Source organism: Alligator mississippiensis, chromosome 5 (genome assembly GCF_030867095.1).
Source record: "Alligator mississippiensis isolate rAllMis1 chromosome 5, rAllMis1, whole genome shotgun sequence".
Lineage (NCBI taxonomy): Eukaryota > Metazoa > Chordata > Crocodylia > Alligatoridae > Alligator > Alligator mississippiensis.
The window spans coordinates 48167798-48195469 of record NC_081828.1 but is presented as its reverse complement, the minus strand read 5'-3'; the positions used below and the strand labels follow the sequence as shown (position 1 = coordinate 48195469).

Below are 27672 nucleotides of genomic sequence, written 5' to 3'. Positions count from 1 at the left end.
AGTAAGGAAGTTACCTCATCCTAAAATATACCTGCTTCAAAATTATTTGAAATAATGCTAGCAAAATTTAACCAAGACTATTCAAGTGCAAATGTAAAATATGAGGAATGTAAATTAAACACACAAACACATACTACTCCTCCAGGCACAGATCTCCTGATCAAGTTGAATTTGTGAGCAAGAAGTACCTACCACAAGATGGATGCAGAGAGACTGCCAGCAGTGGGGTTTGAGGAAAGGTATGCTGATGGAAGGCAAGTAACTGAATGGGGGATGGACTATTTCTAACTCAAGTGAAAATATGCTCACCCACTACTTAGAGCATGGCTTTGAAGAGGCCACAATCTGGGGCAACATGGAGTCATAGAATAATAAAAAAAATAGGGTTGAAAGGGACCTCAGAAGGTCATCTAATCCTACCCTCTGCTCAAGCCAGAACTGTTTCCAACTATGTCATCTCCCAGCCAAGGCTGTGTCTGCCCCAATCTTAAAAATTTCCAAGGGTGGAGACTCCACAATCTCTGTGGATAGCCTGTTCCAATCCTTTATTACCCTCCTAGTAAGAAAGTTCTTCCTAATACTTAAACTTCCCTTGCTGCAACTTGAGACCATTGCTCCTTGCTCTGTCATCTGCCACCACTGAGAACAGTCCAGCTACATCCTCTTGGGAACCACACTTCACAGAGTTGAAGGTTGCTATTAAATCCCCTCTCAGTCTTCTCTTTTCCAGACTAAGTAAGTCCAGTTTCCTCAGCCTCTCTTCAGAAGTCATGTGCCCCAGCTCCCTAACCATTTTTGTTGCCCTCTGCTGGACTCTCTCCAATTTGTCTATATCTTTTCTTTAGTGGGGGGGGGGGGGGGCGGCAAAATTGGACAGTACTCCTTAGGTGGCCTCATCAGTGCCAAATAGAAGGGAAGAATCACTTCCCTCGATCTGCTGGGAACATTCCTAATGCAACCCAGTATGCCGTTATCTTTCTTCACAACAAGAGCACACTGTTGGCTCATATTCAGCTTATTGTGCACTGTAACCACCCCCATATCCTTTTCTGCAGAGCTACCTCTTAGCTAGTCAGTCCCCAGCTTGTACTGGTGCGTGGGATTGTTCCATCCTAAGTGCAGGACTTTGCACTTGTCCTTATTGAACCTCATGAGATTTCTTTTGGTCCAATCCTCTAATACGTCAAGGTCTCTCTGAATCCTAGCCTTACTCTCCAGCATATCTACTACTCCCCACAGGTTGGCGTCACCTGCAAACTTGTTGAGGGTGCATTCCATTTCCCCTTCCAGGTCACTGATGAAGATATTGAACAAAACCAGCCCCAGGACTGGTCTCTGGGTCACTCCACTTGATACCAGCTGCCAACTAGACACTAGGTCACTGTTAGCCCTTTAAGCCTGACAGTCCAGCCAGTTTTCTATCCACCTTATATTTTATTCATCCAACCCTTACTTAGCTTGCTTCCAAGAACATATCAAAAGCATTGCTAAAATTAAGGTATATTACATCCACTGCTTTCTCCACATCCATAGAGCCAGTCATCTCATCATAGAAGGCAATCAGGTTGATCAGACATCCTGTGGCACAGGAAGCAGTGTTCAGTTCATCTTTGATAATGTATTCCACTCAATTTCAATTTGTAGGGAATGTTACTTCTATTTCCCTCTTCTCCACACTTTTACAGTTATTTCCTACATTTGGTCACTAGCTAAGGCCTACTCTATCCTGAATGCCACCAATAGGCAGCAACAGTGCTATTGGGGCTAGATGACTGTCTCTAATTCAGAGCATATTACGTGTTGATGTTGGTTGCTGCCTGGGCAAAATAACCATTGTGGGGGTTCCCCATTGCAATCTATCACTTCCCCCTAGGTTAATAGCTGCTGGATCACCATTGCTGGTAAGAACTGGACTGACTGCAAGTTCTGGCATCTGGAAAGGTTTTCCCATAAAAGTAAAACTGGCAAAATACTTCGTGTGATTTCTCTTCCTTCCTCCCTTTCTCCTGTGCCCCCTCTTCCTCCATTCCACTGAGCATATAGGTGATCTAAGGGTAAAAAAAGATGTCACCAAGGAAAGCAGATTAGCTGTGGCAGGATGTGTCCTAACATGTTCCCCTTGACTTGGGATTTCCCGTGTCCCTCACTGCCCCCCCATTCCTCCTTGCTGGAACCTGTGACAACACGCTGGAATGAACTCAGCAAGGAAACAGAGTGGGACAGGACCTGAGGAATTCCTGGCATTCCAAGCCTCCACACAGGGTCCCATGCTGACCCATGCTCCGCATGAAGCATGTGTCAGTGTGGGTCCCAGCAAGGAGGTGCGGAGCAGCATGGGACCCAGAGAATTCCCAGTGCCCTGTGCTTCTACGATTCATGTGAAGGCACAGGTCAGTGCAGGTCATAGCACAGAGACAAAACACACTGGGAATTCCCCAGGTCAGAGAGCAACCTGTGCCTCTGTATGAAGCACAGGGCTGCACAGGGTCAAGCAGCAGAGGCATGAAACACAGGGGATTCATGCCTCTATGCCAGGACCCACACAGGCTTTGCTTGCTTATAGAGAAGCACCATGGAGATCCCAGTGGATCTCCATAAGCAGGGAACCTTGACTTTCCCTGCTTAGAGAAGGGCTCCGATAGTCCCTGGGGTGCATCTCTAAGTGGGGAAAGCTGGGTAGGTGCTTCTGGGGCTTGAGAGGCCCCATCCTGTGCAGGATTTCCAAGGTATGCAGGATGGGGACCCCTAAGCCCCTGGAGAACCTGACTGGGGCAGCTGAAGTGTGAGCCATCCACACTTTCCCCGCAGAGTAAATAACATTCCCACACAGTGGTAATCTTGCCCAGGCAGCAGCCAGCTTCAGTACTTTTCATTCTCTGAATAAAAGTCAGTCTCCCGGCCCCAGGAGCACTGCTACTGCCGACAAAGCAAACACACACCCACTGCAATAATGCTGCACTATTTTATACTACCTTTTGTCACAGCCACTGATGTAGTGTGACAAAAAGTAGGGACTTCTTTTTGCCCATAATGTGTGCTGCCATAAAAATAAATTATTGAGGCACAAATGCAGTGCCAAGCAATGTTCATTTCTACCCTGAGTTTAGGATTTGTTACAAATGTGCCTCTTTGGCAAACCCCAGCATTGGTCTTGAGTCTTCTTGCTTCCACCACGGCAGTGGTAACTTAAGATTCGTCTCAGGGTCTTTGGGTAAGATATGAAAAGGCCATGGACCTTCACACCAATTCTCAGGTTTATAAAGAAGATGAGGCACTGCAGGTGTCAGTTAAGACTAGCACTGACATGACCTACTGCATACTTTGGAGTTGTTAGTTCAGATGGCTGATAGATTCATGAAAAAATTTGTTCTTTTAATATAAATCATAATATGGCTCCAAGTCCACATCAAATCCTTTCCAAACAACAAGTTCTCTTCTTCCCCCTCCTGGGCTCCTTTCTCCTCACACCCTCTTCTCCATCTGAAGCTGAAAAGAGAACCGATTCCACTTTACAAATAGTTACTGTTACTGAACCACTGCTGGTAAGTACTCCCTCCTCCTCTTCCTAAAGTACTGAGATGGTAGATCAGATCAGATCCTCTCCGACTGCAACTTCCCACTTGCCTACGGTGCAACCCACCAAAACCTGCCGGTGACCCTTACTATACTTCCACTTCAAACACATTTTGTTTTATGATTAAACAAATTTCAGCAGGACAGAAAAAATCTGCTTGTAGAAATGGGCACAAAATACTCATAAATGGTAAATAAAAGGGATGCTAACATGGTAAATCAAAATTTGGTGTATATTTCATCTAAATGTTCATAATTTCCCCAGCTCTTCAATTCAGCTTTCATCTCTTCAGTTCTGTAGTTTTACTCCCACACTGATGACAAAGCCAATTAAGTACTGCACAACAGATAACTGTTCTGTAAATATAAATATCCTCAAACATACAGTGCTGTACTATGAGTTCAATATCTCTTTGAAAATGCAAATAAGAAAATAAAATCCAAACTTAAGTCAATGAGATGCTGTTCCACAATTTAAAGGCAAAGCCCTTTTAAAGAAATTCTTCTTTCCAGATATGCAATTTGTAAATCTGTTGAGTTCTACGTTAATATATGTAACTAACCAATTGCCCATCGGGGGGGAGCAGAGGCTGTGTCCCTTCCCCCACCCACCTCAGGCCGGAGCTGGGGCCACTCCCTGCCTCCCCCACGCCGCCTTGGGCCATGGTTGGGGCCTGGGCCATTCCCTCCCTCCCCCACCCCGCCATTTTGGTGGAAGGTGGGGCCTGGGCCACTCCCCACCTCCCATCCACTACTTTGGGCCAGAGCTGTTCTCCCCCTTCCCTCTGCCACTTCAGGTCAGGGCAGAGGCCTAGGCTGCTCCCCATATCCCCACCCTGCCATTCAGGCTGGGGCCTGGGCCATTGCCCCCCTGCCATTTTGGGCTTGGGCCCGGGCCTTCCCGCTTCGGGCTGGGGTCAGGGCTGCTCTCCACCTTCCCCCACCCCCCACTGCTTCAGGCCAGGGCCAGGGCCATTCCCCCCCCTTCTTCCCCCACCATTTCAGGCTGGGGCCAGAGCCACTCCCCACCTCCCCCCACCACGTTGGGCTGGGCTGGGGCCAGGGCTGCTCTCTGCCTCCCCCTGGCCACTTCGGGCTGGGGCCAGGGCCAGGGCCCGTGACTGCAGCAGAGGTCATGGTTGCAGCAGGGCGCAGTCACCAGTAACCCCTGCGCTCCCCTCTCTCCCCTGTTCCCTGTACCTCCCCTCCCTGCTGGGTGTTGTTGGGGGGGAGGGGGCCACCAGCTCCTGGCTCGAAGCAGACCCCCCACTCCAACCCCTCTGTTATGGCAGCGCTCTGGTCCTTGTCTTCCCCTTCTGCCTCCAAGGAGCAGGGGAAGGGGGCGAGGCCAGCAGAGCTGCCCTCACACCCCTCCCCTCCGGCCTCTCAGTCCCCATTGTCATGGGGGCACTCTGCTGTCTGTCCCTGTCTGTGTAGGGCACTCTGGCTGCCGAGACAGCCAATCAGAGCACAAATAAAGCGTTACAGACAGACAGACAGACTTAGGCTTTTATAATGTTAGAATACTTATTTATCAATACAACCAAATATTAAAGCAGTGTACTAAACATTTCTACTAACCTGTACTATATGATAGATATATTTAAAAGGGAGACCATGTCTCAGAACACATTCATACCACTTCAGTAAGAAGCAATTATACCATTTTTATAGGCAGCCAAAGTAAAGAATACAGCTCAGCCATAAGATTGCAGCTGTTCAATCTCACAGGAGGGCTTCTTTCTGCATTCTGCACAAGCTGCAACCAGCAATTTACTGTCATCTATTATTTAAAAGATAAAAATGTCAAATAATTTTACACTGCATAAACTGAAGTGGCTGTATGGTAGTCTTTGATTAAATTAGCAGTTAAATAAAACTTTCTAAACCACCTTTTTAAGCACTCCACAAAGCTGATCTAACCTGAAACCAAAGGAGCAGATATTCAAATGTAATGTTTTAAACATAGGTGTCAACTCTTGTATATATTTGAATATTCCATTTCTTCTCAACTTGCATTACTAGTGGATGAGTCTGGCAGTTTAAACTTAAACCCCTGCACACATGCGATGTGTAAGTGTATGCCACTTAACTGTACACACAGAGTTGCACATGCAGGCACTACATTTTAAAAATTACATTTCAAAACAAATAGAAGTTCATAAAGAGAATCCTGTTTCAGGACCTTAGTACCCAATGCTGCCTATTCAAACAAAAGAACTACAGTAACAAATTCAACAGTTAGAGAATTACTTCTCACCATTCATCAGAAGTAAGACTTTCCCTAAAGTGAGTAACTACAGAATTAGTGCTCACAGACTATATATTCCCACAAGATACTCATGAATCTCAGGAGAAGCACCAATGGACAGGTTCATTTAAGGAAGGGGTGGACAAAATATGGCCCTCAAGCTGACTCAACCCACCAATTGATTTTATCCAGCCCATGCAGAGGCAGCACACCATACAGCAGGCCCTGGGCAAGCCACATGGGCCCCTGCCTCTGCAAGCAGGTAGCAGCTCTGGCCTCTACTTGTGCTACCGGGGATGCTGAGCAGAAGCAGCCCCACCCACCTGGCACCATGTGGCAGCCTGGGAGATGGAGTTTGGCCTACCCAGGGCCTGCAGAGCCAGACTCCATCACTCAGGCACTGCAGTGGAAAAGCGACCTTACCTGTCCATCCAGCACTGCACCATACAACATGTATCTGTTTCAGATTCGGATTCAGCCAATTCGGAGAGACAGTGATTCGATTCAGTGATTCAAATCACTGTCCCAATTTGATTTGGCTGACTCGGATTCGGAGATTCAGCCATAGACTATACAGGCAGCAGTCCTCAACAATGCTGGACACAGCTGCCTCCAGCTGGTAAGTCTATTGTGAGGGGCGGAAGGGGAAGAGAAGGGGCATGGGGGGGCAAATCAATGCCCCTACAGCGAGGAACAAGCTGCCCAGCTGGGGGGGGGGGGGGGGGGGGGGGGGGGAAGGAGGAGGTGTAGGCCTCGAGGAGGGGGACTGCTACCACTGTGCATTGTTGCACACCGCCAGTCCAGGAGCTGCTTTTCTGGTGGCTCCTCGGGAGGGCATGCAAGCAGGCGTGTGCCCCCAGATTTGTGCAAGACAGGCTGGGCTGTGCTCCAGACAGGCAGCGGAAGGCGTTGGGAGTGGAGGTTATGCCCACCTGCCGTTCACCCAGCCAGCACGGGATGCTGCCACCTCACTGCCTTGGATAAGCGACAAGCAGCAGAGGAAGCCACTTCAGCCTCCCCATGCTTCCTGGACAAGCCACGGCTTTGCTTTGCCCAGCCCCACCCCAGCTGGGTGAACAGAAAGCAGGGCATGTGGGTGGGCACATGCATCCAGATTGGGGCAGGGCAAGCAGCAGGGACTATGGGGAATTTTAGGATGGCTGCAGCCCCCTCTATAGCTCCCACTCCACTGCGCTCTGCAGGGCGGATGGAGCCAGGGCCGTGCTCTGGGTGGCAAGCCCCCAATGCCAGGCTGCATTTTGAAGGGTGGGCAGAGCCAGGGCTGAGCACTGGGCTGCGGCTGGGGCTAGCCGCCTGCAGCACAGCCCTGGCTCCGCCCACCCTGCACAGCGCAGCCCGGTGGCAGGCGGCTGGGGCTAGCCTCCCAGAGCACATCCTGGCCCAGCTCACCCCACGCAGATCCGGAGGCACATGCCTGCTCCCATGCCCTCCCGGACCAGCAGAGAGCTGTCAGAGGAGCCATCAGAAGAGCGGCTCCTGGACCAGTGGCACACAGTGGCATGCAGTGGAGAAAGACCCCTCCCCAAGTCCCATGACCCCCCACCCCAGCTGGGCAGCTTGTCCCAGTCCCAATCCCTCCCTCGCTGTGGGGGTGTTGATCTGCCCCCCATGCCCCTTCCCTCCCCTCTCTGCCCACCACAACAGACTTACCAGCTGGAAGCAGCTGTGTCCAGCGTCGTTGAGGACTGCTGCCTGTATAGTTTATGGCTGAATCTCTCCAAATTGGCACCGAATCTCTCCGCATCTGTTCAGACCTTTTAATGGGTCTCCTGGTTCAATTTGGACTCAGAGATTCGGCCACCGAATCAGGCCAAATCCCCTCCGAATTTAATCGACTTGACTACCGAAGCTTTGCACAGCCCTACTGAACACAACTCACCAATGACCTGTTATGCAGTGCTAGGCAGGCAGGGCTGCTTCTGCCCAGCATCCCCCATGGCACCTAGAAGATGCAGTCTGGCCCTGCAGGCCCTGAGTGAGCTGCGCTCAGTCCCCGGCCTCTGCTGGCGGGTGATGTTTAGGACCTACAGGGCAGGACTGCATCTCCCCGGCACTACAAGGGATGCTGAGTGGAAGTAGCTCCACCCGCCCAGCACCACATAGCAGGCCCTGGCTGAACTGCACTTGGGCCTTGGCAGCTCCAGCTCCTGTGCAGTTCTGAGCGGGCAGGTGGGCCTGCTTCCAGCCAGCAGCCACCAAGGCCGGAGCACAGCTTGTCCAGGTGCTGCCCAGAGGGGATAGAGCCTGGCCACAGGCCTCCATGCTGACCCATTCCACCCCACTATCAGGGCTTCTGGGAGCCACGGAGTGAGGGCGGAGGGGCAGGGAGCATGCATGTGCCTGTCTGCATGAAGCCCCCAACAGCTCACCAAAACTTAAGTAGCCCTCCAGCCCAAATAACTGTCCACCCTTGATTTACAGAGACACACTGTGCCCACAAAATTTTCATACAGAACCACCTGCTGATGGAGGCTATCAGAGGGAGAATCCCTATAGTGCAAACCTAGTTGGCCCCATCTTGTACTCTCTTTCTGTGGAGATGGAATGAAGGAATGTAATGCTAAGTCTTTCCCATCCTGCAGATCACAAAGTCCCACAGAAGAGCCCGACTGGGCCAAGGAGGTTGAGTGAAGAAAATAAAAAGATGCCATACTGCTAGAACCTGAGCTGCTATTTTTCACTCCCTAGCAATTTTCCTTACAAAGAAACTCAGAAGACAGTCATAGGACTTTCCAATTTTCTATTTGATAATAGAATTGTGTCATTTTATTATGATTCTAGATAGGTTAATAGCCCATGGATATGTTTTACACAGAAAAAAGCCAAGGTAACATATTTAAAATTTTTAGCTGAGAGTCCACAATTGAATTGCTAATAATTTTTAAAATGACAAATTAAACCATAGAATGCACATTACATCATTCTGGGCAAGAAAAATGTAATATATTGTACTCAATTTTTCACCAGTTAAATGAAGGATTAGAAACTATTGAACAGCACAATAATGTTGCTGCAGGAGTTGATTAAATGTATTTTTAATGACTGAAAGGTTAACTTGCAATGTTGCAAAAAGGTTTAATGCTGGGGAACAGAATGTACATCCTCTACAAATGAGATGGGGGAGTCCATTTTATTTATTTATTTTAAGTCATGCTATCTATTTGCATTCATTAGAAATGATAGCATAAAAAAAATCAAATCCTGTGGGACTGCAACAAAGATCGATTGAAAACAAAGGCTAATGTTGTCCTAAAAGATTGTCCTTGTGAACTTATCTGGGTATATACTGGTATAAAGGTATATATAACAGGTACATTCACAAGGACAATAAATCAACCACCAATCAAAATCCTCTTCTACCTGTACCTTCATTTTACTTTTAGTTCTTGAGTAAAGCCTCCAACACCATACCTTTTTTGGTCCACTTTTTCAATATATGCTGCTATCTGATCATAAGTATTATAGATCTTTAAACAATGTTCACTCCTCCACTACTCCAGCCACCCTTTCTTCATGGGCCAACCACCATACTAGCTTCTTCCATCTTCTTAGGGTTTTCAAGCCCCTCATCCACTTGGAGCTCCTCTCACCTTCAGTTTCCAGTCTCCAACTTCTACTCAACTCCAACCTCTACTCCATTCACTCATTCTCCTCATACACAATTCCTCTATTCTTGATCCCAAAGAGAAAATTAATCTTGCCAGACACCAGGGACAAAGGAGAATTCTTCTGCTTCACATTCCTCTTTTCCTTAAATTCTGGACCTCTGAGCTGCTGCCCCCACAATTTGTTAGAATAAATCTACTTCACTGCCTTGGAATGTATTTGATTCTTCATGGGTCTTTCTAATATGGTTCTGTATATCTCGTTTCTCACTTCTGTATATCTCGTTTCTCACACTGAAGAGAGACTCATGCCATTGCCACTGCAAGACTCCAGTTGAATCTCCAGTGTCTCAACAAAGGTGCAGGTCTAACAGTCATTAAGAAATCTGTTACCAGAGAGTGGAAGGCTATATCTATGCTTCCTTTTCCCAATCAGTAGGGCATACTAGGAAATCATGCAAAAAGGTGTTCCATAAGAAACTGACCTGTCCTCTTCTAGAGACAGAAGCTTGGTAAACAGTATAATCTGACTAAAACTATGAGCAATTCATTAAAAGAAGAAAATTTTGAAGAACATTCTTTGCAGATTTACAAAAATAAAAGTTTCCTAAGGAATTATATCCATTAAAATTGCCTTATAATTGCAATACACTAATTAAATTTGACTTTGCATTTTGGCAGCTGTCTGTCAAAAAAAAACAAAACAGAGTGATAACTTACAATCAAGTTCCTACTTTTAGAATATTTTCTGAATATAATGACTTTACTTTGCATGATAAGCATAATATATTTGGGTCAGGCCAGCATCTGAGAACTAGTAGTGTAGAATCATACAGATCTGTATCATGAAAGCATCAATCCAAATTGCAGTTATTCTAATGACTACAGGAGACAGAAATGACAGGTTATTTTTTCTTTTCAACTTTACACCTAGCTGCTATGATGATCCTCAATTTCATGACAAAAAGCACCAAGTTGATGGATTAATTTGAACAAAAGGACCAAATTTTCCAAGATCATCTTCAAATGGTAATTTGAAATCAAAACAAGGTAGCAGGTAAAACAAACTTCCCATGGTCCCAATCCAAAATCTCATGTGTAGAACCCTATCTCCTCACAAGCGGTCTTCCAATTTGTTAATTTTAGTCCTTTCCCTTCCCACAACCCTTGCACAGGTAGCTTGGATGTTTAGGTAGAAACTTTTATGCCAAGGAATAAACAATGCCCCAATCTAGGACCGACATTCTTAAAAGCTATAGAAACTTCAGTGGAAGGGAAGCAGTACAGCCACTATTGCTGTAACAGCCAACATTAGGAAGGATTTTATATATTATTTCTTGGCCTACTTATTCTTCATTTTTTCTGTAACATCTAACATAAGAAGTGAACATTAAGCAGAACAAAGCCCCTGCTGTACCTCCTGGATCTGAAGACTGCTTGCTCCACTGCAAGCTTTCCAAAGAGTAGATTCGCTTTGTTCTAAAGCCTGCACAAGTTCAAGAGGAAGCAGCAAGGGAGATATTTAAGGTTTAAGTTTGGATTCATAAGGGAATTGCCTTTTTATCACTAGCTATCAATTGCCTCTGTTCATTTCATACTGCCCCTGATTGGGGTCAGCTTCTATGACCCTTACCATTTCATGTTCCCCCTTCTGGATTGACTCCAAGTCCTCATATTTCACATGCTTCATACAACTCCCTACCACATGTTTACTATAGAATCCTATTCCCATCATGACCACTTCTGCTGATCCTATTAAGGAGATTCCTCTAGCTCCTGTATACACAGAGGAACTAACAGTTGCCTCCTGCTGCTCCTTACTTACCACTATAATGGCTTTTTCCAGCTATTGCCATTACACGACCACGTGCTTTTGTCAGATCGTACATCCCAGATCCCAACCACCTGTACATTCCTCCTCACCCACTCCCATTTACCCAGATGTATGTACTTTCATCAAAATATTAATATAACAAAGGGCTTAGTCTGTACGTCTTTCTGTCTGTAACGCTTTTGGTCAACTGTGCGTCCGCCTCTGAGAGGGCAGGCGGCAATTGGCTGCATGGGCCTGGGTGAAGAGGAAGCAGAGGCGGACAGGGATGGGGGTGGAGGCAGGTACGCACGCACCCAACAGCCAGCAGGGAAGGGGAGGGGAGAAGAGGCAGGGAGGTTGGGGGGTAAGCCCCGCAGCTCAGGGGAGGAGGTGGAGGTGGGCGGGGGGAGGGAGCCCCTGCGCTGGTGGCTGGAGGAGGTGGCAACAGTGGCACAGGGACTGTTTACATGGCCGACCCCGAAGGGTGAACTGGGGGTGGGGGAGGCAGCCATGTAAACTCTCCCTCATTATTTTAAATCCGTCATTCATGACAGGCAATAGGCTACTAAAAAAAATAATTATACAAGGGAGACCCTAATGGAGTGTCCTTGAACCAATCATGTCATGTCCCTTGTCAGAAATGTCTATATTCAAAAGTTACACAATAATTCACCCCCAACTACTCAAGAACAATGAACACAACTCTTAATTCATTCCACTCAAGACCTCTTTCAAGCACAGAACAGTTTAATTGTCATATATCTGGATCTCTTTTGGTTAAATTATAGTCTGAATTAAAGCAAGTATTTAACCTCACACTTTCTGCTTTGACATTTGCTTAGTATTAATTAAATAAGAGACTATCATGATCCCCTAAGCAGGAGAATATTTCTTTGCCAGCTCTAGCTGCAAGTTTTGATGACTGAGTTGACAGAAATATCAACTGCAGTGCTAATAATAAAATGCAATGATCAAAAAAAATCCCTAAATGGGCACTTCACAATTTTGCAGAAATTTCTCTCTTTCGATACAGGTACTCAACTTAAAAATGAAAAATAAAGTGTGTGAGATCAACAGTGATCCAGGTTTTCAGTTTGCTGTGGAAAAATGCAGATTTTCTCCTTTAAAGGAGAAAAATGTAGGAAAACATGAGTATCCCCTTACAGGCTGGAAGAGTTCCAGCCTGCAGGGGGCTGCAGAGAGCAAGAGGCAGGGGACACCAAATGCATGAGTGTGTGTGTGCACACAAGCACATGTCCAGGAATACAGCCCCAGGCAGTGATATACAGTAGCTCCTGCAAATAAGTCAGGGAGTCGGGTTTCGGGGAGGGGCATAAGTGACACAGGTTGGGGGCAGGGGGCGCACATTGAAATGGTGGCAGCCATGGTGAAGGAAGGCAGGTGGCAGCTGGGGCTGAATCATAGAAAATTAGGGTTGGAAATGACCTCAGGAAGTCATCTAGTCCAACCCCCTGCTCAAGGCAGGACTATCCCCAACCTGCTGAGGGCATTGCCCAGCTCGGGCAGTGTTGGGACCCAGGACAAGAATATATGACCATGGCAGGAATGGGCAGCCATGGGGCCGGTAGGGAAGCTGGCTCCCCAAAACATGTCAGGGGAGCATTGGTGGGTACATTGCCACCACTACCAGAAGCCCCATGCCAGCCAAGCCACTATGGCCAGGCACCCCCTGCCCACCCAGCGACAGCAGCACGGAGTTGTGCCCCGTCACTGCTGCCAAGTGGACAGGGAACACCTTGCCATGGTGGTGCAGGGCTTCCAGAAATGGCTGCACCGAACCTCCTGGCCCTGCTCTGCCTTCCTATGCTGGATCCCACCCACTGGACTACAGAGGCCCCTGGTGGGAGGGCAGCAAGATGGGAAGCTCAGAGCCCCACAACAATCAACCTGCATCCTCCCACTGCCCTAACTGGCTCCCCTCCCCCCCTCCATTGGCTTCACTCCACTCAGCTCTGCCCCAGGTTGGGAGTGAGGGGCAACAGCATGGACAAGGCACCAGCATATCACATTTGCTCAGCACCACAAAGTAGCAGGAGAACAACCTCAGCAGGGCCCACATCCTCAAAAAGCCAAAATACATAGGTATTATGACTGAGGTACTGGTAGGCTTCCAAATTGCTTTAAAATTGTAATTATATCAACAAAACTGTGTTCAACTGCTCTGTGTGTGTATTATATAGAGAATTGGGGGGGGTAACAGAGAAAACCCAGGATCCGTGGTGATCAAGCAGAAACTACTAAAAAGCAGGATGAAATCAATATAGTAAAAAAAACCAAAAACAAAAAACACATCATCATCCCAATTTTTTTCTACACATTTTTGCTTTTACTACAGCTGTAAAATGCTCCTCACATTAAAGTGCAAATTATTTTAAATTCATGATAGGAGGAAATTCATGCATGGTCTACCAGTAAAACAGCACTGAAGTCCTACTAGAAAAAACTCTGTCATGTGGACTGAAAGAATTTAATAAATGTATTTCTTACTGGTGTCATTTTCCCCCCCTCAATCATGAGATGAGATACCTGGATTATAATGAACAAAGGAAAGCTTGATGTTTTGGTTAGCTGACGTTGAGATTGTTGCAGAAGACATGGAAAATAGGCAAAAGCTGCAAGTTAAAGTACTGTATCCACAGCATATTTTTATGGCACTATACAAATACTTCAAAGACTTCTGGCATCATAGGATGTTTGATGAGAAAAATGAGCTACTATTCTATAAGGCTGTATAGGGAGTGCAACACAATGCATTACAAAAGAATAGACAAAAAACACCAAATACCTATTACTGATGGATCAACTAATTTTTTGGCCTACAAGATAATCCATCCTTGAAAGGACTGTCCTAATGCCCTAGTCAGGAACAGGTAGGAAAAAAAAAAATCTGTGAGACCAGGTAGCTATGTTTGACACAGAGCTCAATAGTTTAAAAAAACCTGTAGTCCAAGGTCTTTCATATAAAGATAAAAAGGAACTAAGATTGTGTATCCTTGTCTCTTCCATTCTAATAATTAGTACTCTGCAAAAGAAACATAAGAATGGAAGAAATGTAATTAGAACAACTGGCAGTGACTCATTTAACCTGCACATCAACCAGGATGGATAACTTCTAGAAAAGCACTCTAAATACTGTTTCCATGAGAACAGTAACACATCACAGTGACATTTTAAAGACATCTTTTCCCTAGCAAGTATTCTGCATTTAAAATATGGAAATTAGCATTAAATTTAACTCACTTTGTTTCTTCCTATATGCGCATTTCTATTGTTTTATTTATCCTATTTCTAAATAAAGGTGTTTTACAATATTATCAGAAGGACAATATCAACTGCATTTTTAATAAAACATCCATTATTAAATTCTGTAATAATCCCTTGTCACTTTCAATAACAAATAGGGTAACAGTAATATCCAAGCCTGTTTTATCAAACAAGCTACTGAAACGCCTCTCACTATATTTGTTTAAATATATTCAGGATACATTGCCAGAATGAAGAAAAATCTTTTTTTAAGTTATACAGAAATGAACCAAGGGGCTGTAGTTAATAATGTTACTGCTACTGAAAGTGAAGAGCTTCCCAGTATCACTTTATTACAAAAGGTCTTTTAGAGAGAGTGGGGGGGGGGGGGGGGGGGGGGGGAGTCTCTAATTGGAAAAAAAAAACCCTCTAGCAGAGGTTTGCTATTTATTAGTTTAGCAGACAAGTAGGGATGATTTGTTTTTGATGTACAGGGCTGTGTGGACTCATCTTTTTTGCTGGTGCATGTGGGAAAAAAATCTTGTCAGAGGACAATGGTAAAAGTGACATTACCACACTACAGCTGGTAGTGCAGAATGATGGGTGTATTTTATGGTTTGGTGTAGGAACATCCCTTGGAGGCACAAGTATGAAGAGTCCTATGTGAGAATAAAAGGCAGAAATACTATAAGAATAGTAGTAGATATGAGAATTTTACATGCTCATTTGACTCTTACCTTCTTCTACTTCATCCTCCTGTGGTGATACCGGACCCCCTCCACCCACTGAGCTGACCGATTCTTCATCTCTGTCAGACTCCCGCTGTAGACTTACAACTTCATAAATTGCATCTCCAGAACTTGTATGGCTTTTTCCTTCAGACTAAAAACATAAAATAAGAGTTTAATCTAAGGCCCTTGCATTCATCAACTACAGTTTCAGTGGTAGTCACCTAGTATGAGAATAGACTATAACACTGCTGAACATAAGGTGAAGAAATATTAAAATACAGAGAGAACAATTCTTTCCAAAGCTTTCTTTTCAACCACCACCTTCAACACAACTGTAAAATAATTTTAAATACTGAGAGGAGGTCAAAAGGCAAACAGCTGTAGGAAAACCATACCGAGAACGAACAAGAAAAAATAGTACTTGGGAAACTGTAGCAATAGCAAAAATAGAAACAAAATATTTATGATAAAAATGTAAGTTTGTAAAAGTGATTACAGTTATCAGGTAGGAAGTTTCACACCATAGGAACTACAATATCCCCTGTGAAAGCTATGTTCCCAAAATCCTTCCATAAAGTTGATTGCATGCAAGTACAAATAAACCTGCAGCCCTTCAAGCACAGCTGAAACGTGTGCCATTTTATTTCCCAAGGCAAATGAAGGTGACTGCGTTTATCTGTAAAGCCCTTCAATGTTTGTGTCCTGTGTATTTACACTTTAGCTGGTACTTCAAATTTTCAGTTTTGAGTGCCTCCTGCTAATTTCTTTTCTCTGTGATCTACAGATAACTTCCCAGGCAAACTGCAAGGAATACCCGAGTACAATGTACCTGCACCTTGACCACTGTATCTATTAAGTCTAAACTTAAAAACTATTGTTTTTTAGTATGTCTACATTAACTGCTAGGAGAAAAGAATTAGAAACACCTGAAGTATTCCTGAATCTTTTCCATTACATGGCCCAGTTCATTATACACTTCTTTTACCCCCCTCCATGCAGACCAGTAATGTTTTGTACTAAAATTATTCAAACTGCTGTAAATTCCTGTATTTTTATAAGGCTGTGTAATAACACAACCAAATGGTGGCATTAAGTAAACCGGAACTAAAGGGAAGCCAAAATGAACATTTAAGGCCCAAATTTAGATCAGTTTTCAGACTGCTTTATCCTCCGCAAAGTTTACATAATCAGTTAAAATAAGGTCAGTTTTCATACAGGCTAAAAATGTCCCATCTAATAGCAAAATGATGCAGTTTTGCATAAGCAGCGCTAGCATATTTTGCTTTTGAACCAAATTTAAGAATATGAAAGAAAAAGGTGAACGGCTTCAGAAAATGTATTACCTTGATTTACCATGTCAGCCAAAAAATAAGTTAACATAAATTATAATGTAAACCAAGGGCCTGACCACTTATCAATGAAGAACCCATGGCACCTTTTCAGCTTTCTGGCTGCATCAAATAGCTTCTGCAGTTTCATTTCGTTTCCGGAACTCTTGCACTGGATAGACTGAATCTGGAGGGTCTGTGCTTATTGCTGAGTGTTTTGCACCCTTGGCAAGTAGTATTTAGTAGGGCTGTGCAAAACAGCACCATTCCGTTTTGACTGAACAGTGTTTTGTTTTGAAACCGCTCTTCTGTTTCATTTTGTCGAAACAGTTTCGCTGTTTTGACATTTTGTCCATAGGCTATAATGGGGAAGCTCAAAACAGCCTATAACTTTGTCGTTTCTGGCCTGATTTGGATGAAACTTATAGGAATGGCAGCCCCTTCTGAGGGTACAAAGCCTGCCAAGTTTCAAAGAGATAGGTGCAGGGGTTTCATGGAAACTGCACCTCAAAGTGTTGAAAGCAAAACTCATGTCAAGTGTATGTGTTAAGCCACAGTGGGGTCAAAACTGCAGGCATGCTAGCCCCTGCTGAGGCAACGAAGCCTGCCAAGTTTCAAGGAGATAGGTGCAGGGTGTTACCTCTCAGCTCCGTGTTCTTGGGGAACCCTGGCACAGGACGCAGCCTGTCCGACTCGCAAAGAATCCCCACCTCCCCCCCCCCCCCCAAAACAAAACTGATTAAGATGCAGTGGGAGACATACCTAAAGCCCTCCAAATAAGGGAGCAACTGCCCTAGGTCTCATTTGCATCCAAAATGGAACCAGATGACCATTTATTTACATAGGAGATGGAGAACAGAAAGCCCAAAGGAAAGACTGCAGTGAATTCTGGGATCAGATAAGCAGGGGAGCACTGCATGCTGGGGAATCTGTGCTCCAAATGCTAATCAATCCACATTTACACACACCCAGCTCGGCATTTATCAGACCAATTCTAATCTGGATTTACAAAGGAACCCCCCCCCCCCCCCCAACACACACACACACACACACACACACACCTCTAAGCAGAAGTAAAAGTTTAATAGGCATCTCGAGCCGTACATTCCCCGGTCCCACTATGGGAGGCCTATTTAAACTTGATTGACTAAAACTCAGTTGCCGGGTTAGGGAATGCTGAGGCAAAGAGACCAAGTCAGAGGGGGTATGGGCAACATTTGAACAATGGTAAAGGGTCCATCACAGGGTCCAGCCAGCTGGAGCCCTGACCACAAGTGCTGTCATACTTTTCCCAGGATGACTGGTGGAAGTCTTCCCCACAAAAGGTTACGAACAATCTAATAATTGCCATAAGCCTGTTAAAAGATTATAGTAAGATCTGGAAAAGTCATGCTAAGTTGAGGCTTGTTCACAACAAGTCAAAATCCAAAACCCTGATGCTGCAAGCTATCTATTGTTTCTGAAGAAACAATGAGGTATCCCCATCCAGTATATCTGCTATCCATAGGAATTTCAATCTGGCTCCTAAGTGTCTGGTTACTCCTTAGCTTTATGTTTTTCCTGGTTTCAGTTTCTTGAGATGTTCCAAACCAGATAACCCCTTGTCAATACAAAAGACAATTATTTACACTATTAAAAATGCTTTGAAGAAGCTGAACTGAGGGTATAAAAATCTGTAAAAAAAGTAGCAATGTGTGTGTGTGCTTCAAGAGAAGTCTCTCTGACACCATCCACTGTTGTTCTCGAGAAGCTGGAAGAAACAGATAGTCTCCCTTCAAGGATTGTGCTAAGAACTTTACCTGTCAACACTGCAACCCGAGTGCCTTGGACTGGCGAGATCCCAGCTCTCACTCTCTCGCTCTCTCTTCACATAGATTTCTGAACCTGAACTGTATTAGTTAAGCTTGAGCTAAGTTCCCCCAAATGCTTAGTGAAACCAGGGTAGTATTGTAATTGTTTGTGTTTGTTTTTCCTTTGCGTGTCTATTACCATTAGTGCCATTATATATTTCATATACTTAGCAATAAATAACTTTTATAGTCAAACTGGTAGTAACTGGGTATATTTTTCCTTCCCTACTTCTCCTTCCCCACTTGCTCTGCAGCAACGCTTCTTTTACCTAAGCTAAAGATCCCTGTGAAGCCCAGAAATACTGTGGGGTCTGCTCATCAAGAGGCTAAAGATTGGGGCGTGCTGAGTTTGAAACACAAGGAGATCAGCTTGTACAGACTGATTGACCCAGTTTGGCTCAGACGTGCCCTAATGAACTGAATGCTGGCCCATGAGGGTGTCAGCTGGACATCCAGCCAGATTCAGAGGTATTCTGTCTACCTGCGTGCTTGTGTCTGACTGCAGTTTATTGTTGCTCCGATGAACTGATTCTTGGCATATGAGGGTGTCAAGCCTGTCCATGCTGATCAACCCGGCCGGGTAACGCGTGTCACGTTGATCTGTGTGTGTTTGTGTGTATGACTGATTTGGTGACTGGAGGAACCCAGCCCCATTGAAACCGAGTTCTGCAAGATAGCTCCATTGGGGGTGAGGAGTTGCAGAAGGGAGATATACAGCTCCGTATAGAAACACAAGTACACAAGCAGCACATTGATAGAATTACAAAGACCCTGGAAACATATCCCTAATAAATGAGCACACCCCAAAGTGATGGGCAAATATGGTAACAAGGGGTTTGGGGGAAACTGCACCTCAAGCTGAGGACAAGCAAAACTTGTGACATAGGTGACACTGTGTGTGTTAAGGCGCAGCAGGGTGAAAGCTGCAGGCTTGCTAGCCCTTGCTGAGGCCACAAAGCCTGCCAGCTTTCAAGGAAATAGGTATAGGGGCTTCTGGGTTCTGGGGCCCTGCACCTGACTGCTGACAGCTAAACTTGTGACATGGGTGCTTGTGGGACTGTGTCTTGGGGCACAGGGGGGTGAAAACTGCAGGCCTGCTAGGCCCTGCTGAGGCCATGAAGCCTGCCAGTTGTCAAGGAGATAGGTGCAGGAGGAGTTTGGGTTCTGGGGCCCTGAACCTCTAGCTGCTGACAGACAAAACTCATGACATGTGTTGGGCAACACTGTGTGTGTTTTAAGGTGTGCCCTCATTCAACTGACACCAAGGCAGGAAGCAGGGCTGCCTTTTTTGCAGCTTTTCCATCCCTCCCCCAGAGCACTGGGATTGGAAGGGCCCTCAGGAAAGGATGACAGTCACAGGCCACCTACACAGTCAATCATGAGAGCACTCCTTCCCCCCACCCTCCTTGCTTTAGTTTGTTTCCCTGCAGACAAGCCCAGCTTGAGCTTTGAAACTCAAAACATTCTGAAAATTTCGAAACTTTTCGACTTACCTCGTTTCATTTCAAGGCTGTTTAGAAGCTCTCCATTTCGTTTCAATTTTGCCGTTTCGAGCTCGAAACAAGTTGAAACAGCTGGCAAAATTTTGCACAGCACTAGTATTTAGCAAGAAAATACTGTTTCCATTATTAGTTTATACAATGTTAATCTCCCCAGATACCCATGTCAGGTATTTGCAAAGCACTTGTGCAAGAAGGTGTCTCTTGCTCTTGATTATCTTATTTAGCATTGTCTGTAAGCTTCCTTTTAAAGGAATGGAGAGAAGAGTTAAAGATATTGCAGCACCATGGCTTTTGCATTACCTGGAATCCCCACAATAATATTCAGAAATCTGTTAATGTTGGAATTTCTAATTCCACTTTCAAATGTGTTCCAAAGTTCCAGACAGGCACAATACACGTTTTAAAAAATCATTAAGCCAACACTTGAGAATCGTTATGACCAAACCATTGCAGTACGGCTAGAAATCAACCTGCCCAACCATAAACTGGTCAGTTAGATTCAAATGCCCTTTGATGGCATACACCCTACTTCAGGAGCAGGCAATTATTTCAGCGAGAGGGTACTTAACAAGTTTTGATAAGCCTTGGAAGGCCACATGGGTAGCCCTGCCCCTGAGAGTTGCCCCACACCCTGGTCACCATATTGGGACTGGAAGTCCCACCCCCTAGCCCCTGACCTTTGCCACCAGAAGTCTTTTCCCTTGCCCCCCAGAAATACTCCTTTTGGGAGGGGGGTTGCCATCTTAGAACTAGAAAAAAAACTAAATCATACACCTACAAAAATATATTTTAATAAAGAAGTCAAACACCTACTAAAATATATTTTAATTTTATTACAAAAATATTTTTAACGATGTGTTTGTGTACTGTATATAGAAGGGATTGCATAATAACTCAAAATAAAAGTTGCACTCATATTGTGGGGGGTGTATGGTGAGATGTGGTGGTGTGGCTGTGCAGGGAGGGAATAGGGTATGTTGGGCTGTGTCCCCACATGTGGGCGGTTATTGGGGCAGGGTGTTGGTGTGAGGTTTGTAGGGTGAGGGAGGGTGGGGGCTGTGGGGACCACCCACATGGCATGTTGCTGCTGCTGGCAGTGGGAGCTCAGGGAGCTCATGCCCAGTGCAGGCACTGGTGCCCAGTGGGGCGCAGCTCTGGCTGGGAAGGAACACAGCCTGCCCAGCCACCTCTATTACAGGGGCTCCACACTGTATGCCTGCAGCTCCCACACTTGCACTAGGGAAAGCCCTGTGCTGGACTCCTCAGGGAAGCAGGGGACAGGACTCCCTCCACTCATGTTGGAGTCCGCAAACCTGTGCAGCAGGGGGTGGGAAAGACAGCTGATGCCAGCCCCTGCATGCAGCCCCTGCAACAGAGACAGCAGCAGAAGCCAGCTGGGAACTACAGAGGTTGGGCTGGCTCCTGCTGTATTCTGCAGATCCAGTGTTGCTGGGAACTGTGCACTGCTGGTAGGTGCCCGGCCAGCTCCGTGCCACACCATGCAGTTCCTGGCTGCAACACTGGGACCACAGAACACAGCAGGAGCCAGTCCAGCCCTGGCAGTTCCCAGCTGGCTCCTGCTGCTGCCAGCCCTGACCCCCAGGGCCTTGCACTTGCACCTGCTTCCACTTTTCCCCCCACACCTGGCACTGCTGCCTTTCCCCTTCTGTTTTCCCTTCCTTCCCCTCCCCAGGCTGACTGCCCGCCCCCCACCAGCAGCATGCAGTTCCCAGCCTCAGGACCAGAACGGCACAGCTCAGCAGAAGCCAGCTGGGAACCACATGGTGCCAGCTGGGCCAGGCTGGCTCCTGCTGCACCAGCAATCCTCTGCCCCCATTCGTTCTTATCTGATTCTCCACTCCCAGACAGAGGAAGGTGGGGGAACAGCTCCACGGTCTCCAGGACAGAAGCCTCTGCTAGGCAGAAGCTTCTGGCTGGAGGCTGTGGAGGCTGGGGTTGCAGTGAGGCCAGGTGAGCCTTGCTCTTGCTGCTGCTGGCTCTGGCCACTGGCTCTTCCTGATCCTGCTGCCACTGGTGTCTTGTCATTTTTGACAGGCAGCCATGGGAAGATAATAATTAGTCTTTTAATTTTTTTAGGGCCCCACAGGCCAGATAGAATGGCCTGGCAGGCCAGATCCAGTCCATGTGCTATATTTTGCCCACCCCTGCCCTACTTCCTATCTAAGAACTGGGGGGGTCAAGTAGCCCAGTTTATATCAACTCTCAGGATAAAACTATACACTGCCTCTCAGATAAAATGTCCAAACCTTAATATTGATATATCAAACTGTTTAAGTGCTTTAATTTCAGTTGAAAATCAATCTGGTCAATGCAGTCTCCAGACTACAACTCTAACATTTTCCTTGCAAGATCCATCATTTAGCAAGCAGACAGAGGTGTTCTGTCCAAGTTGAAGTTTCCAAGGGTTCTTGATGTGCAGCCACAAGAAGAATGCTTTATAAAACGCCAGCCTCAAGTTAACTAGCCATGATTTAATGTGATATAATACGCATCTAGCAGACTGACACAATGATCTAGTAAAGCACACGTGGAAAAAAAGTCCTTTGTTTTGGCTACTGGCATTATTTAAACAGGGAAGTTGCTACATTATACAATCAGGTAAAAATACAGTTAATTGGCATAAAACAAACCACTGTGTTGAGCTGCAGGGAACAAATGGCATGGAAATTGACAGATACTAATTGGGTCTCCCTGACAATTTGTTTTCTGCAATACCATGAAAAAGTGCATTTTTTGCAACACAAATTGAAACTACTTCATTTTGAAGGACAAAACTGGCATTCAGATAACCCAAAACAGACATGTATGTAAATCATAATCACAGTAATGTCAAAACTAGATAAATATTTAAATACATCTAAACACCATCATGATAAGTGCTGCTGAAAAAAAATTAGTAAATAGTCAGACCCAGATATTATCACTCCTCTATATCACACACAGCCTGTTATCAAAGTGTGCACCATCAATGACTGATTTCCACAAACAGGAACGCAAAAAAGCCTATTTACTTCCACTCTGAACTTGTCACAAAACTGCTTAATGTCAGCAAATTATCTCCACTAGGTAAATTGACCATTTCATGCAATGGTTTTAAACCAAGGTGTTGCAGCACTGTTAGGCATGCAAACATAATTTCCAAGATCAATCAAGAAATTAACAGGAAGTCTAGTGTAGTCTTTTTAAGTTCTCTGCAATGGAAGAATTACTCTATAATGTTTCTGTAGTTAAAAAATGAGTGAAAACTCAAGAGCTGGCACTTTCTTAGGGGTACCTCAAATCTAATAAGGGGTGCCTTCAGTCTAAAAGAGATGAGATTAACTGATTTAAAGACTCAATTATCAAATGATGTTCCAAGATCAAATGAGTTAGCAGACAATTACTGACAAAGTAATTTGCCTCGTTGAAGAAATATATAAAGTTAGGCAACAGCAAAAATATTTGTATATATGTAAAATAAGCTAACTAGGCCCCTGCTCAGTGCCTGATATTTAAGTTATTGCTAGAGTCTAAGTGTGGCTTGTCTTGGCTTTCATGCCATGCATGAAAATTATCTGGTAGTTAAGCTGTAGCGGGTGCAGGATGTTATGCCACATATTATGACTTTTTGGCTGTGCTTACAATATTTGGGGGAGGGGGGAGGTTGCAAGTTTTAAACAAAGGCTCTGAGTCAGTGAAGCACAGCTGGGGTTGCTGAAGAAAAGGGGCAGATGAGGGGCTTTTTAGTTCAGTGATACAGCTTCTCCACTCCCTTCAATTAGTACATAATTTTTAACATAGAATAAATGTTATGCTTGTTACTTCATTCCTCGTCTTAGATATTAAATAAATGTCATACTTAGACATTACATAAGTTCACAAAATGCACAAAAGGAGTAGGGTATAAATTCTGATGCCCGCAAATGTGTATCCATACAATTGTCTTTCTAGAAGGAATTAGGACACAAGTAAGTTCCACCTGGTATTCAACTCCAGTTATTGTCAGCTTCACTTGATATCACAGGCTTCATTCAGTCCCATAATGTAACATTATCACAGTCTGACTGTACTATAACAAGAATGTAAATTTTCCTATGTTCCTATGGATTTAAGAGGTGAATATTTCAAATCATAGCATGGACTGATAATTACACCTATATTTCTGAGAAGTTGTGGTTTTCTGTTTAATAAATTTAAACTGATACACTTAAACACTGTTGAAACTGTAACCACAAACCAATAAACACATATCACTAAGCAGATATTTAGAACCAAATCATTTTCTACCTATTAGGTACCTGAGTGTAATCCTGTTCCACGCTGCTCAAGTCCCAGAAAAACCATTAACATAAAAAAGGGTGGGTCCTCCTTGCCAGTCACTGCAACTCAAGAGACTAACTAACTAAGAGGAAGGTATGTTCCAAAATAATTTTTCAACAAAGTACATTTAACTCATACCAATTCCGATTTGCAGCAATATTGGTAGAGCCCAATTTCACAATATTCTAAATTAAACTAATTAGTTAATCAGTACATGAGTGTAGACTTGGTCTGTACATCAGATCAAGTCTATATTGATCTACATATTATAGAGCAAAACAGAAGAAGCCTGTTGTCAAGCCAGGAAATGAATCAATTTCTATTGGTTTCCAATGCAGGCTACCTTAACCACAAGACCATCCTTCCTCTCTATGGTACAATATACTTCAAGTCCTATGCTCTCAACCAGGGGCAAGTAAAATGAGTTTTATTTAAAACCAAAAAGAGTAGCCATCTCAAGTATGTGCATGATACTACTAATTTGTACTTCTTCATGAATTCCAGTTTATTACACTAATCTCTGGTGGTAAAACTGAAGATTGCAAGAATGAAAGAAAACAGTTTGCATAAAATGTAAATCAGCAAGATGTGCATTAAGTAAATTCTATGTTATTATGATATAGTAAAACCATGACTAACTTTTTCACACTATTTCAAAATAAGATATCTATGATACCCTTGCTTAGACTCAGAAAATTAAGTCACCTTTATTCATTATAATCAGCCAAAGATTGTGGTTCTAACATATTCCAGTGTAAATTACAAGGTCAGACTCTACTATTCAGATCCTGAGTCAATATCAGTGTACAAATCTTGACAGAAAGTAGGTCAATGCTTACTTGCAAAAAAATAAAACTGTATCAATCCAGAATGAATAAAATAACAGTGGTAAGCTGCCAGCACTGAGGAACAGGCAAGATAGTAGAACTAAATTTGGGGACTTTTGGATCCCACTCTACTGAAAAACATTCAATAAAGGTTACAGAGCAAGGAACACATGATCCCCTCCAATGTTTGAGGAAATAAGAAAAATCACATTAATCACATAGGTTTATAAACAGGGAAAGCCTTATAGAGGGAATATTAATCTACTCAGTGTACTACAACTTGACCCTCACCTCTCCTGTGTAGAAGCCAGATGAAACGGAATATTTTTCGGGTGAGGGGTAAAGGAGGAGGAAGAAAGGAGGGGAACAACTTACAACAAGGAACATCTAAACCTATATTAAGGAATCAGAACTCAGGGTAGAGGGGATATCTTTTATTAGGCCAACTAGATTTTTGTGGGAAAAAAAAATTCTTTATATGCAAGTTTTTGGGCACAAGCACACTTCTTCAGTTCAACTTTTACAATCTTTTCTCCTATGCCTGAAGAAGGGTGCTTATGCCCAAAAGCTTGCAAATAAAGAAATTTTTTTTCCCCTAGCAAAAATCTAGTTGGTCTAATAAAAGATATCACCTCTACCATGGGTTCTGATTCCCTCTGCCTCTAGACCAATACTGTTACAACCTGGATACCTAACCTATATTAAAGCACATTACGACGATATACACAAAATATTGCCAAATAATCGTTAACATAAATGGTCACATTACCTCCCTAACCCCACCACCTGCTTCCTTGTAGCAGTGAAGCAATAATGGCAAACGTTCAAGTTGATGCACAGGAACATACTGTTACAGCTGCAGTTTGAAAGAATAGTAGTAGCAGCCTCTTATTTTTATATAAACAACAGACAAACAACACCACACACTCACCAAGGTTCTGTCTTTGCCTAATCACACTCCTCATGTTAATTATTCTTACTTTAATATACTTCTGGGATTCTAAACAACAGGAGACAGAGCTTTCACCTATTAAGCACCATTTCTTTTCACAATGAAGCAGGGAGAAATGCATTTCTGGACTTAACCAGCTAGATGGTCTTAGACTCCTCCATGCAAGTAAGAGTGCATAAGTTGCATGCAAAAATTCTCCAAAAGATATACATTAGATCAGAGTTGCCCAAGCTTAATCACGTGGCAGGTTAAGGTTTGCAATTGGATGCTTTGTACCTGGCTAATGCACAAGCATTTTTAAACTGTTATGCCAGTACAACTGAGGACCCACTACCATAAAATAGTCTGTAAAATTTATGGAACCAAACAAGAAAAGATACACGTGATACTTCAAGTCCGTTTTTTATTAAAATACAGTACCTGTTTTATCTTCATGTAGAAAGTTTCTGTGAATGTTTTCCTGCTGAAATACCAGAAACGCTCATTAGCAGGATAAACACGCACAACAGTCTCCAACAAAAAGCGGACTGGCTCTATTACTTCTGTGACTACCATGTCCACAGCCACAGTCATGTAAACACGTTTGTCTGGAACACAAAAATAAAGTTAATGTACAACAACAAATAAAGTTAGCTTCAAGGAGAAAATTTCTCAAGGTACCCAAATACAAATTAGAAACAGACTGCTGTTTAAATTCAGTCCCTTCCAGCTACTCATTCTGCAGCATACTTCTCACATTTGTTATCTGTATTTTAGATTTTGCATATCCACGTTAGCCAATGAGCTTTATTCCATTAGTGCCAAAATGGTCCAGCAATTTTCCAACAAATTAACATTTCTAAAGGTGAAGGAAAAATGGATCATACAGGAAAAAGCAGCAACAGTCACATCTGACATCATAAATAGGAAACAGAACTGGACAAAGCTCACAAATCCAATGAGGCACTCTACTACTGAAGAAAAGAAGTTAAACATCTAATTTAAAGGATCCTCGAAATGTCCTCCATTTGTCCCAAGCTCTCTCATAGCATTGATGTACAATCTGGATCCATGATGCTTAAGGCTTATCAGATAGATGCTTTATCATAAGGGGTCCAATCCTGAGCCTCAGGCAATTACAACACACACAAACACCACACACAAAACTACAGAGACAGTTACCTGATTGGACCATAAATGGACACAGAAAACACAGTGCAGCCAAATCATGAATTGAAAACTGGGTCAGGCTGTTCAGCAAGATCTAACCTATGCTATACTAGGAAATAACATTTTTAATGCTTTAAAACATTTTTTAAAATGATAGTAAAAAAGCTAGTAAAATAAAACAAAACAAAACAAAAAACCCAAAACAGCAGAAACAATTACAAACTTGGAAGTCAGCGCTATGTTAAAAGTCTCAATGAAAATACAAAAGAATGGTGACAACTGAGTCCACATTCAATCAAAGCAGTAAAAGAGGTAAAGACATCAATAAGCATGCCTGGAATTGAAAATTCAGATTCCCAAGGGCAAGTGAACATAATCCCAGACAATGTTTTATCAGGTCCTGAATGGCAACAATTCTCACACCAATACGAGCAATTTTAATCTCTTCGTATTATATGTGTTCGTATAGTTCTTAACACAGTTCTG

General features: G+C 44.0%; 1 protein-coding gene across 3 annotated transcripts in view; it reads right to left on the bottom strand.

The window, feature by feature from the left end:
- Nucleotides 1-27672, bottom strand: part of RABGAP1L (RAB GTPase activating protein 1 like) — a 512101-nt gene that overhangs the window by 411597 nt on the left and 72832 nt on the right. For all 3 annotated transcript variants that reach the window (XM_019500211.2, XM_014596010.3, XM_006272942.4), the window contains exons 10-11: nucleotides 26458-26624; nucleotides 15265-15409 (exon numbers count right to left, since the gene is read on the bottom strand). In XM_019500211.2, the coding sequence (XP_019355756.1) occupies nucleotides 15265-15409; nucleotides 26458-26624 (312 nt within the window). The remainder of the gene's footprint in view (nucleotides 1-15264; nucleotides 15410-26457; nucleotides 26625-27672) is intronic.